Raw genomic sequence first — 10,996 nt, 5'->3', positions numbered from 1 at the left:
CTGAGTTGTATTTTTTGGGGGGGGGTGGGGGTGAATGTAAGTGAATAGATGTACCACACAGAACAAGGTGGAGGAAGACTGCTTTTTCCCTACCTGTCTCCGTCAATACCACTTTTTCCCAGAGAAAGGCCTCCCTAGATTTGACTCTCACCCCCTTCCATCAAGTAAGTCTACATTGTCCAAGTCACATCAAAAAGAGCCTGAACGGGGATTAAACCACAAGCAGTTTTAATGGTCTGGGTTTCTCCTTCCCATTTCCCCCACTGTTAGTATTATTACTACAAGAATAAAGGATTCCTGAGAGCCTGTCCCCAACTCTCCCTGGGCCCCCTTGACAGGACTCATCCCTACCAACCCCCCCTGGATTTCTGGGGGTGGGGGGAAAAACAAGTGAAAGGCACTGTAGGGGTGGGGGGCTTGAGTGCCAGGGAATGGAAAGGGTGGTGCTAGGGCAGGGCCAGGCCTGAAGTCCGCCTGCAGGGGCTGTGGAGTGTGACTGCGGACACTGGTCTCTTCTTGGACCTGTCTAGCAGGCCTAGAAGTCCCGTCCTCCCGGTCCCACGCGGGCTGCAGCAGGAGCATAATTAGTGTTGGGCTAAGAAAGGAAGAATGGAGGGCCCCCTCTTCTAGGATCCAAGGGCCAAACCCACAGTGGGGACTGCAAGTAACTATAATGCTCAAGTCTGTTGTCTCGGGGGCCAGGGGGGAGGAGTTGAACAAAATGAGAATTATATGAAACTCCCCAGCCTGAGGACCAGGCAGCAGCAGTGACCCAGGCTCCCAGGGAAGAGGGAGGGGGCCAGTCAGTCCAGGTCTGGGGCTAGTTGTCCCCACTGACTCCTTGCCGAGCCCTGATGAACGCCATGCCGTGTGTGCGGAAATGGGTCTTGAGGTTGAGAGGGCTGTCACAATTCTTGCCACAGACTTTACAGGTCAGTGGACCTGCAGCAGCAGGCAAGGGTGAAGCTGCACCCTCTGGATCAGACCTCAATTGAGGGGGCACTTCTTCCTCCCCATCCCCCACACCCAGGGCACTGGCACTACCCACACCCCGTTTCTTCTTGTGGCTGATGAAGCGGTGCCGGCTCAGGGAGCCAGGGGAGGCAAAGCATAAGCCACAGTCGAGGCACTGCTGGGTCCCACCATCCACCCTCAGCCCCACCATGAGGCTCTGCTCCACTGAGCCCCCGCTCCGGTAGCGCAGGGGGCCTCCCGACCCGGGTCCACCCCTGGGGGACTTGGCTGGAGGTGTGGTGCTGTCAGGCTCCTCACTGCAAGAGTCAGAGGACTGCCGACGCTTCCGTCCTGGCCCCTGGAGAAGATAGCGAAGAACTGGGCCTCCCCATCACCCCAGTGACCCTGGCACCCCCACCTAGCTTGCGGAGGCCAGTCTATAACTCTGCAGTTCCCACACCTCTAACCCAGCAGCGGGGCTTACCTGGGCTCTGGCACCGGCGCCCCGAACCACAACACTCCCCCGGCCGGGAGACTGGTCCCCGAGTGGCAAGCCGTGCCGCACCTGGACGTGTTTCTCCAGGATGAGGCGGCTGCTGAAGGTGCGTTTTCCTTCCGTGCAATACCTAGAGGGGAGAGTGCGCGGGTGGGTGCTGAGGGCACAGCCCAAAGACCAAGGCCAGTGGCTCGAGAGGAGGAGGACTACAGAGCGTCAACCCTTAGTCATGTGCACAGAGGCAGCTGGGAAAATGCTTTGGGGGACCGGGAAGGGGCAGGGAATGGGAGGGGTCACCTGATGGGCAGAATCAGGAAGGGGTAAGAAGAAAAGGGTTACCTGCATGGGTAAACTCGCTTGATACCCTCATGATTGACCCTGACGTGGCGCCTCAGGCTGGGCGCAGAACAGAAGGATCGCTCACACAGGCGACAGGGAAACTTTTTCACTGACTAGGAGAGCAGGGAGAGGAACCTCAGAGCCAGGCTTGCAGGACCGAGCCCCACTGCCACACAGGACAACCCCAAGGCTGCCCCTCCAGCCCACCTTGCTCACCTTGCCATGCTCCTTCTTCATGTGAGCCACGTACTCATCCCGCTCCGGGAACCAGGAGTGACAAAGGCCACAGGTCCAGCCTCCAGGGCCCCCGCCCCCACCCTTGGTGCCTTTGTTCCCTAGATCCCGCCGGGGCCGTTTGGGTGGACAAGGAGGCTCTGGGGAGCTGGGTGGGTCCTCTTCTGTAGAGGAAGACAGCTCCTCTATAGGGGGAGCTGCTCCTCCCGGAGACACAGCCAGCTCCTCCGGCTCAGCTTTAGGGGTCAGAAGAGTATCCGCGGCCCCTTTCCCAGCAGTCTCCTCTCCCGAGCGACCAGACTGATGGGTGTTCTGTGAGAGGGAGACAAGGGGGATGGTGGCTGTGGGGAGAGCGTGGCTTTGCCACAGTCCTTGTTTCCCCCTCCCCCTCTTCCTGAAGGTTATGTGACCCTTGCACCAGGTCAACACAGCCGAGCAACCCCACTCCAGCCCTTGACTCCTTTACCTTGAGATGGTCCAGCATGGTCCTTTTTTGGGCAAAAAGCAGAGGACAAGACGGGCACTTGAAGACACTGACGCGCTGGGGCAGCAAGTGCTGGTCGAAGTGTGAGGAGAGGAGGGGCTTGTGAGTGAAGACCGTGTCACACATGGCGCACTTGTAGATCATCCTGCGCAGGTGGAGAGGACAGTGCAGACACCTGCCCCTTCAGGGCCCAACCCGCCCTGGCCCAGCCCTCGTCACCCCATCCCCGGTCTCACTTGGCCTGCTGCGTGGGGAAGCTGGGATGCTGGGTGTAGAGGTGGGCGTTGGCGCTGGGTGCAGACTTGAAGGCCATGGGGCAGATGGGGCACTTGTGGAAAACCTCGCAGTGTGACGTCTGGATGTGGGACTTGATGGAGTTCACACCCCCAAACACCACTGCACAGCTGGGGCACCTTTAGGGAGGACATGGGAGGTGCGCTGGTGAGGTGGGCCATCTCCATGCCCTCCCCACCCCACACTCATCCTCAAGGACTGCTGGGTGGACTTTGAGAAGCTAATCGGTGGTGAAGCCTGAGCCAGGTCGGGGCAGGAGGGAGCTGCAGAGACAATCCCCCGGGCGGCCCATTGAGGCAGAGCTGGAGCTGCAGAGGGGGCGCTGCTCTGTGTTTGCCAGGACACCAGGGCCACGGGACTGAGCAGGAAAGATGGGGCTCTCTCGAGGCCATCTGAAAGGTTGGTGCTAGGAACCATGAGACCTGCAAGGGCATGAGGGAGTGTGGAGATACTATGGGAAGGAGAGGCACCTGTATCCTACACGGCGAGAGAAGTGCAGACAGGCCTCCCGGAGATGGGTCTGAAAATTCGCCTGCAGGAAGTTGCCCCCACACTCAGGGCAGACGTGGGGAGGTCGATTCTTATGCATGCGCTGGTGGGCACTGAAGCTGCAGCGATTGGGGAGCATCATGGGGCAGGTTGGGCACACCTGTCAAAAGGGTGAAACAAGATGAGTCCGGGAGGAGAGGCTTGCCCCCCATTCCTTCTCCTAACCAAGCCCCTCGCACCTTCCCACGTGCTATCCCCTGGCTGTCCCCTTTCCCAGGAAGGGCAGTGAAAGGCAACTCACATTGCTGGTGGCCCCAGGGGCAGGGGGCCCAAGCTGCTGGAAGTGGGCAGCCATGCCAGCCTTGTCCCGGCACTGCTCCTTGCACTCCAGGCAGCGAAAGCACGTGTAAGCAGAGGTGGCAGGGGCGGCAGGTGGCTCAGCCGAGAGCGGCAGCACAGGGGCCTCAGCAGCAACTGTAGAAATGGCGAAGGTGGCGATGGCCCCATCACCCTTGCCCAAGGCAGATAAGACTGGAGGTCCGAGGGCAGATGGGACAGCCAGCAGGGGCGTGATGTCCGGCTGCCCCACCATCTGGTCCAGGGCCACAGGCCTCATGACCAGGTGTGAGCACTGCATGACAAGCCCCTTGTCCTTGTGCTCCCGGGCATGCAGTAGCAGGCTGCACTTGTTGAAGAAGACCAGGCGGCGGGCACAGTGGTTGCAGGTGACCTCGATGCGCATGCTCCGGCGGTCATAGTGCCGCGCCAGGCTCTTCTCCAGCGAGAAGGCATCCCCACACTCGAGGCAGCGGTAGCCCGTTGGAGGCAGGGCCAGCCCGGCCTCAGCAGGTGGACTCAGGTTCGGCCGGTAGGCAGGCAGCAGGTTCTTGCCGTTGAGGATCTTGTTGAAGGCCTCCACCAGGCTGGACTGGGTCCGTGAGATCACTGTGCCGCCCCCGGCGCCTGGCACGGTGGTCGGCTTGGAAGGCTGCACTATCACCACCGAGGCACCGTTCACCTTCTGTCCCCCTATCCCCAGCCCTATCCGCCCCTCGACCTTGGGCAGGGCTTGGGGCACCAGTCCCAGCACATTCTTAGCAATTGTCTTAGGGCTGGTGGCAGTGCCCCCAGGCAGAACCACCGCTTTGCGGGCCACGCTGGCCGCCATCAGCATGGCAGTGCTTGCGTTCTGGAAGGTGGCCACAGGCAGCACCGTGCCCTTCAGCCTCGTACCATCACCCAAATGCACGTTCACCACTTTCGGACTCTCAGGAGTCAGAACCGCCGAGGACAGCTTTAGGAGGTTAGCCTCGGCTAGAAAGGTCCCCTCGGCCAAGGCGGCAGGGGGACCAGGGTCTGAAGGGACCCGGGTTACAGTCCTTGTGATATTCCCACAGGATGTCTTAATGGTCTTGATCCGCACCTTGAGGGGCCTGGAAGAGTTGGAGGAGGCAGGGGAGTCATTGCTGTCCTCGTCAGCAGCCTCAGCTCCACTAGAAGGGCTCTGGGGACTTGCTGGGGGAGACTTGTCCACTGGCCCCTGATCCTCTTCTTCCTCCTTTAGGGGCTGACAGCTGGGCACTTTGGGGGAGGCAAGAGGGCTCTGGTGCCCTGGAGATTGCTTGAAGAAGGGCATCCCAGCAATCTGGGGAGGTGAGGGGCTGGCAGGGATGCCTGCAGCCTCAGGGCTAGAGCCTGAGTCTAGCCGGGCTATGCCCTGGGGATGAAGGGGGCTGCCGCTGCCTTGCTTCAGAGCGCCCAGCGGTGGGGGAGAACCAGGTGGCAGAAGTGGGGGGCCATTCTCCTCAGCCAGCTCAAAGGGAGAGGGGAAAGGAGGGGGGGTCATGGTCCCTTCCGTCAGTGGGGAGGGCACAGAGGAAGGCAGGGGATCAGGGTGCTCCCCTGGCTCAGGCTCAAAATGAGCGAAGAGGTCCAAAGTTGCTTTGCCTTCTATGGCTTTTTCTTTCCAGGTACCTCCACTGGGAGGAGTTGGAGAGTGGGGGTTTCCTGGAAGGGATGGCTCAGGGCCCCCAAAACCATTCTGCATCAGATGAGGCCCCACAGGTTCTTCCTTAATTGTACCCCCAGCCCGGGCCCCTTCCCCTCCTGAACTTGCAACCAGGGACTCAGACTGCTCAGGGCACACAGTGTTCTTGACAATGACGCTGACTACGGAGATGTCCCCCGACGACAGATCATGCTCAGAGGCCTGGGTTGAGACTCCAGGGCCATCTCCAGCAGCTGCTGCTGTTGCTTCTCCAGATTCACCCTCTACACTGGGTTCTGGCTTCCCTGAGCCTCCTGGCCCCTCATTTTCTTCTGGCCCAGAGTGGATGGCTTCATTTGCATCAATGTCGGGGATGTCAAAGGCAGCAAGGAGGTCGTCAAAATCAGGGGTTTTCATGTCTCCCATGGCGGCAAGTCCCAGACCTGATGAAAAGAGGAAGAAGAGGGAGAAACTGCAATCACTGGAAGCAGAAACCCGGGACCTCCTCCCTCAGGGTCTCCATAGTTCTCTCCTCTCAGAAACCCATGCACACTGTGACTTAGGCACGCCTCCATCAGAGTGCAAATCCTAGAGAGTTCGTAGAGGCGCTTGGTTTGCCAAACCCTAAAATAGGAAGAAAGGTGGTGTGCACATCCATAGAAGACACCAAGATCCAGAGAAAGCAGAGGAAAAGACTTCTCAGAAACACATATACAAGATAAGAGTAACAGAGACGGAGAGAGTTCAGTGTATCTTGGTTGAAAGCACCTAAACCCCTCCTGTGTCCAGTCCGTTAGTTACTACTATTCAGGGGGCAGACACATGCTCTAGGTGTGAGAGCTCATTCATGGCAGCATGGTCTCCATTCATATTCTTTCTAAGTATATTTTTATTGATTTTAGAGAGGAAGGGAGAGAGAGATAGGAACATCAATGATAAGAGAGAACCATTAATTGGCTGCTTCCTGCATGCCCCCCACTGCGGACTGAGCCTGCAACCCAGGCACGTGCCCTGACCGGGAATCAAACCATTATGACCTCCTGGTTCATAGGTCGAAGCTCAACCACTGAGCCACGCCGGCCAGGCTCGGGCTCCATTCATATTCTTCATGGATGTTCTGAGGGTTTACAGCAGTGGTTCTCAACCTTCCTCATGCCGCGACCCTTTCATACAGTTCCTCATGTTGTGGTGACCCCCAACCATAAAATTATTTTCGTTGCTACTTCATAACTGTAATTTTGCTACTGTTATGAATCGTAATGTAAATATCTAATATGCAGGATGCATTTTCATTGTTACAAACTGAACATAATTAAAGCATAGTGATTAATCACAAAAACAATCTGGAAAAAAAAAAAACAACAATCTGTAATTATATATGTGTTTTCCAATGGTCTTAGGCGACCCGTGAAAGGGTCATTCAACCCCTTTATGACAACCGCTGGTCTACAGAGATCTGAAAAACCATGTCACGAGACACAAGACATGATTCTCGTTCCAGCTTTACCAATAGCCTGCTGGAGATGAGCAAGTTACTCCATTGCCTTCCTTTTGTCGTTTGAATGAAAGAGGGGACAAGTAACCCATATATCATAGGGTTATCCTGAGCATGATATGAAATAGTAAACATGACAGAACCCAGAATACAATTAATTATGACAAGACAAACAAGGCCATGTGAGGTCCTGGCAGGGCTGGGGAGGAGTAAGCACTGGAAATGTAGAGCTGGGATCGAGGCAAGAGTCAGGGATAATTACAAGGTCAAGTCTGAGGCACCTGGGGTCATCACTGGCACCTGGAGATCCAGCGTGGTTAACAGAGAGAAGTGGACTCAGTGTAATCGCCCAAGAAACCACGATAGAATAAGACACAGGAACAGAAAGAGACAAAGAGACAAGACGGGGAAAACCGAGAGGAGCCTGGTCACAAGGGCCTCCTCGCGTCATAAACACCTGGTGCTCCCTCACCTACCTTCCCCAGAGTGCCTGGGCCCGCCCCTGGCCCGCCCCTCCTACCTCCACATCTTGCTCTCTCAGGACTAAAACTCTAGGGTACAAGCTTATCCAGCACAGCTGCCACATGGGGAAAAGCCAGGCCCCCTCACCCCTATCACCCCAGTTCATCCCCTAACTCACTCTCCTCCCCCACTTAATTTTGCTTTGGCAACAGTAGCCCAGGAAGTCTCACCCAACCCCAACCTTGCCCAGTACAAAAAGAAAAAAAAATCCCACAGGACTGATGTGCCACTGAAACAACCAGAAGGCCAGCCTAGAGCTGGTGGGGGCCCAGCCTGCTCCCTTACTGCCCTCCCCACCAGTGTCTGTATCTGGAAGAGGCTGCTGAAGAAGTCTCCCCCTTGACACACACACTCCCTGCCGGGCTGCAGGCCACTTCCCGGGGGGCCACTTCTCTCACCTCTTAGGCTGAGACAGTACCTGGAGGTGGTCCCAGCAGGTGGCAGGTGGCATTGCTGGGACCAGGGTGGGGGCAGAGGGTGAGGGTACCAATCAGAGGAAGAAACGGGCGTTCTCCCCTCACCACCACCACCCCCCCCAATTCTGCAGGCTCTGCATTTAAACAAAGCCCTCCACCTCCTGCCTCTGCCCTGCTGGATGGATCGCTGGGCCCTCTTCTGCCCGGCTCCCTCCTGACCTGGGGAGGCCTGAGCTGCATTTCCCTCGGGGCTGGCGGCGCACAGTTCAATGGGGACTGAGAGAAAACATCTGCAAACTCGCCTCCTCCAAGCAGCTACCCCTCCTGCGTCCAAGTGAATAGCGGTCGTCCGAGAGCCAGGAGCAGGCAGAGACCACGCAGAAGAGCTCGGGCCAGAGGCTTCCCACCTCGCTGCCCAGGCCTTTCTGCGGCGGCTGCGCCCAGTCTCCAGGGCTCTGCCCCCGCCCCCCCTTCCCTCCGTTCTTCCCCAAAAGCCAAAGGAAAGGGCTAAACAGGAAGAGGGTGAACTGGTGCGGGTTGGGTGGGGGCTCCACTGCCCTTCTCCTGGCCAGGGGCCTGCAGCGCAGAGGGCGAGGGGCTGGCGGCTGGGGGCGATGAGGCGGCCGCCAAGCGGGGCAGCGGGCGGAATTAAGTCCCTGCCATCTGCCGAGGGCCGGCGCCCGGAGCACGGCCGTCGCCGCGGGGAAGGGGCGGGGTGCACACTGGAGAAGCCAGCGGGGAAACTGAGGCGGCGGCGCCTCTCGCTCACACCGGCGAGCGAGGAGGACGGGCCTCGGCCAGGCCAAGCCCGGAGGGACCGCCGCACCGCACCTCGGGGCCCAGGACTCCCGAGGGGGTGAGGCGCGCGGGAAGGGAGCCGTGGGGGCAGCACGGTCTGTGCGCGACTCGGGGTCCGTCCCAACTCCGACCGCCTCCCCTCGCCGCCCCGGCGCCGCAGCCTCCGGCCCCCCGACTCCCCAGACCCCTCAAGAGGCGAGTGAGCGGGAGGCGCGCGGCGGCCAGGGCGCGAGCCCGAGTCCTGGCCGGCCCGGACGCTGACCCGCGCCCCGCTGGGGTGCAGGCTCTGCTCCGGCCTGCGGGTCCCCCGCCCCCACCCTTGGACGCGGACACCATTTTGGGTCGCGACACCCCGCAGCCTCCAGCCCCCGGGCCGCGCTTCGGACGCTTCTTGGGCTGGGAGCCCCAGGACTTGGAGACCCCGGCCCGCCCTCCACGTTTACCCGGCGAGGGGCTGTGCTTTCAACAGGCTGGGGGGGTCGCCCATCCGCCCCCAGGAAGGGGAGCGGGGTCCCGGCCTTCCTAGAAGCAGACCCCGGGGCACGGCGCGGAGAAGGGGGTAGTTGACCAAGTGGGGGAGGGGCGGGGGCATTTACCCGCCCCCCCGGGGGCGGGGCCTAGGGCGGGTATCACCCCCGGCGCGCTTACTTGTTTGGCTCCCAGTGCGGGCTGAGCGCCGGCGGTCCCTCCCCTGCTCCGGCCGCTGCCGCCGCCGCCGCCGCCACCGCAGCCCTCCCCGCCGCCGCCGCTACTTCCTGCTTCTCTCCCGTTCGGCCTCCCCTTCCTCAGCTCCCTCGGCGTTCCCGGTCTGGGCGGCCGGCTTTCGTACTCGCCATTGGCCAATCCCCTCGTCGTTCAGCGGTGCGCCCCGCCCAGCCCCACGCTGGGTTGGCCTTAAGCACTGCCGCTCCGGACAAACCCGCACGGTCTTCCTAGCTTCATTGGGCAAGGAGCCTAGTCCTTCCGAAGTGCCTCTTGCCATTGGTTGTGCCTCCACCTGCCCCATACGTGCATCTCAAAAGCGATTGGCCGCGCTACCTGTCGTTTAGGAAGAAGCCGCTCTGATTCCCTGCTTTCCTACTGGAGGCGGTGACTCTCCAGGTGCATCTCCGCCCCCTCGCTCCCTATTGGCCGCGATCCCGAAAGCCTGCAGTTCACTTATACAAATTTCAGGAACTCTCGGCTTCGATTAGGTGAACACTTTGAGGAGAATCGCTTCGACTCTGAAAGGACCCGGATGTGCAGGTCCGTTTGCGCTTTCTCAAGCTAAACTCCAGCGTCAGTCATGCCATGCAGAAGTGAGAGAATGGGACGTCACCCAAAACATTACGTCATCTGGTTGACTATCCTGCGGTTTTCCTACTGTCTAAATCGCCAGATGGATGGGGTCCTCGCGCGGCCCCTAGCTGGCTGGCGTCACCCATAGCTCCCCCCAGTGCGGGAGGGCGTGGAGCAGAGCAGAGGCTGGAGTGTGGAAGGGACCCGCACCTGAAGCTGCGGCAGGCATGCAGACCGGAAGTGGAGGAGAGGTGACGTTAGGGTGCTGGCGTGGCCTGGGCCATTTCCAAAGGGATCTTAAAGCGGCTCATTGGTAGGCGTCCGAAACACACACGCGCGCGCGCGCGCACACACACACACAGTGTCCCCCCAAAATGTATACACAATAATTATAAAGGCAGTGTTTATTAAAATACATTTCATTTTCAAAATCGAGCTAACAGCTGTTACAGTGCATGCATTTTGTTGGGACACCCTGAATTACATATTTATGTGTGTGTGTGTGTGTACATACATATAGATATAGATAGATCCATTTCCCATTTAAGATCTCTTTTTCCCTGCCCCCAGCAAGGATGAGGGTGGAGTCCAGGCCGATTTTCCCGCGCTTTGTTGCCCCGCCCCCTAGAAGCGGGAGAAGGGGGAGAGGTGCTAGGAAAAAGAGTTGCCTTGACATTGTAATCCGCACTCACTCAGAATTCATCTGCTCGCCGAGTGCCACCTCGCGCACACGAGCTGGCTGGTGAGCCTCGTAGACAGTGCGCACGCAGCCGCGGGCAGTCTGGGCGTGGTTCTTAAAGGCGGTTCTGTGCCGGCCGCTGCTGCCCAGTGGATGGAGGGTCCTCCCATGCACCAGGAGTCATTTGGTTCAGTTCCGGGCAGGGTGCATGCCCAGGGTTGTGGGCTCTATCCCCAGTAAACTTGCCAACTTATATGGGTTGACAACGATGATAGGAACCTTCATTTTGGAGATTTATGCCCTTTTGTCTGTCTAGTAAAGTCTTTCCTTACGATGTGGGGCGAGGGGGTACCTACATGTTCTTTTCTCCTTGAGGACACAGCTCAAACTTCAAAACAACAGAAAAATTCTCTTCCACATCCTGTCACACCTTATGAAGTAGCGGTAACTGAGACTTCAGGAGGCAAGGAGCTTCTAGTTAAACATGGACATCAACATGACAGTTAAGAAATAAAAAGCATTAATGTTGCC

General features: G+C 58.8%; 1 protein-coding gene across 2 annotated transcripts; it reads right to left on the bottom strand.

Moving 5' to 3' along the window:
• Positions 1–19: 19 nt before the first annotated feature.
• Positions 20–9,337, bottom strand: ZNF687 (zinc finger protein 687). 2 transcript variants are annotated; one of them, XM_059675736.1, is made up of 9 exons: positions 9,157–9,337; positions 3,592–5,720; positions 3,272–3,450; positions 2,744–2,920; positions 2,490–2,652; positions 2,006–2,335; positions 1,790–1,902; positions 1,439–1,580; positions 20–1,312 (listed from the first exon to the last, which is right to left on the bottom strand). In XM_059675736.1, exons 2-9 carry the CDS (start codon positions 5,701–5,703, stop codon positions 821–823), a joined length of 3,708 nt encoding a protein of 1,235 aa, XP_059531719.1. In that variant the 5' UTR covers positions 5,704–5,720; positions 9,157–9,337; the 3' UTR covers positions 20–820. The 2 variants fall into 2 exon arrangements, with proteins under 2 accessions (XP_059531719.1, XP_059531720.1); XM_059675737.1 differs by lacking the exon at positions 9,157–9,337 and adding an exon at positions 8,952–9,057.
• Between the last annotated feature and the right edge of the window lie 1,659 nt (positions 9,338–10,996).

The sequence above is a fragment of the Myotis daubentonii genome, chromosome 18 (assembly GCF_963259705.1).
Source record: "Myotis daubentonii chromosome 18, mMyoDau2.1, whole genome shotgun sequence".
In the NCBI taxonomy this organism is placed as follows: domain Eukaryota; kingdom Metazoa; phylum Chordata; class Mammalia; order Chiroptera; family Vespertilionidae; genus Myotis; species Myotis daubentonii.
The sequence above is the reverse complement of the archived record's forward strand: the minus strand, read 5'-3'. Positions and strand labels throughout refer to the sequence as shown.

Excerpts from the sequence above, each read along its gene's own strand:
- ZNF687 (XM_059675736.1), bottom strand. The coding sequence starts at position 5,703 with ATGGGAGACATGAAAACCCCTGATTTTGACGACCTCCTTGCTGCCTTT. Across the intron at positions 3,451-3,591 it reads CCCCTGGGGCCACCAGCAAT|GTGTGCCCAACCTGCCCCAT; the intron begins GTGAGTTGCCTT and ends CCCTTTTGACAG. Across the intron at positions 1,313-1,438 it reads GCGCCGGTGCCAGAGCCCAG|GGGCCAGGACGGAAGCGTCG; the intron begins GTAAGCCCCGCT and ends TATCTTCTCCAG.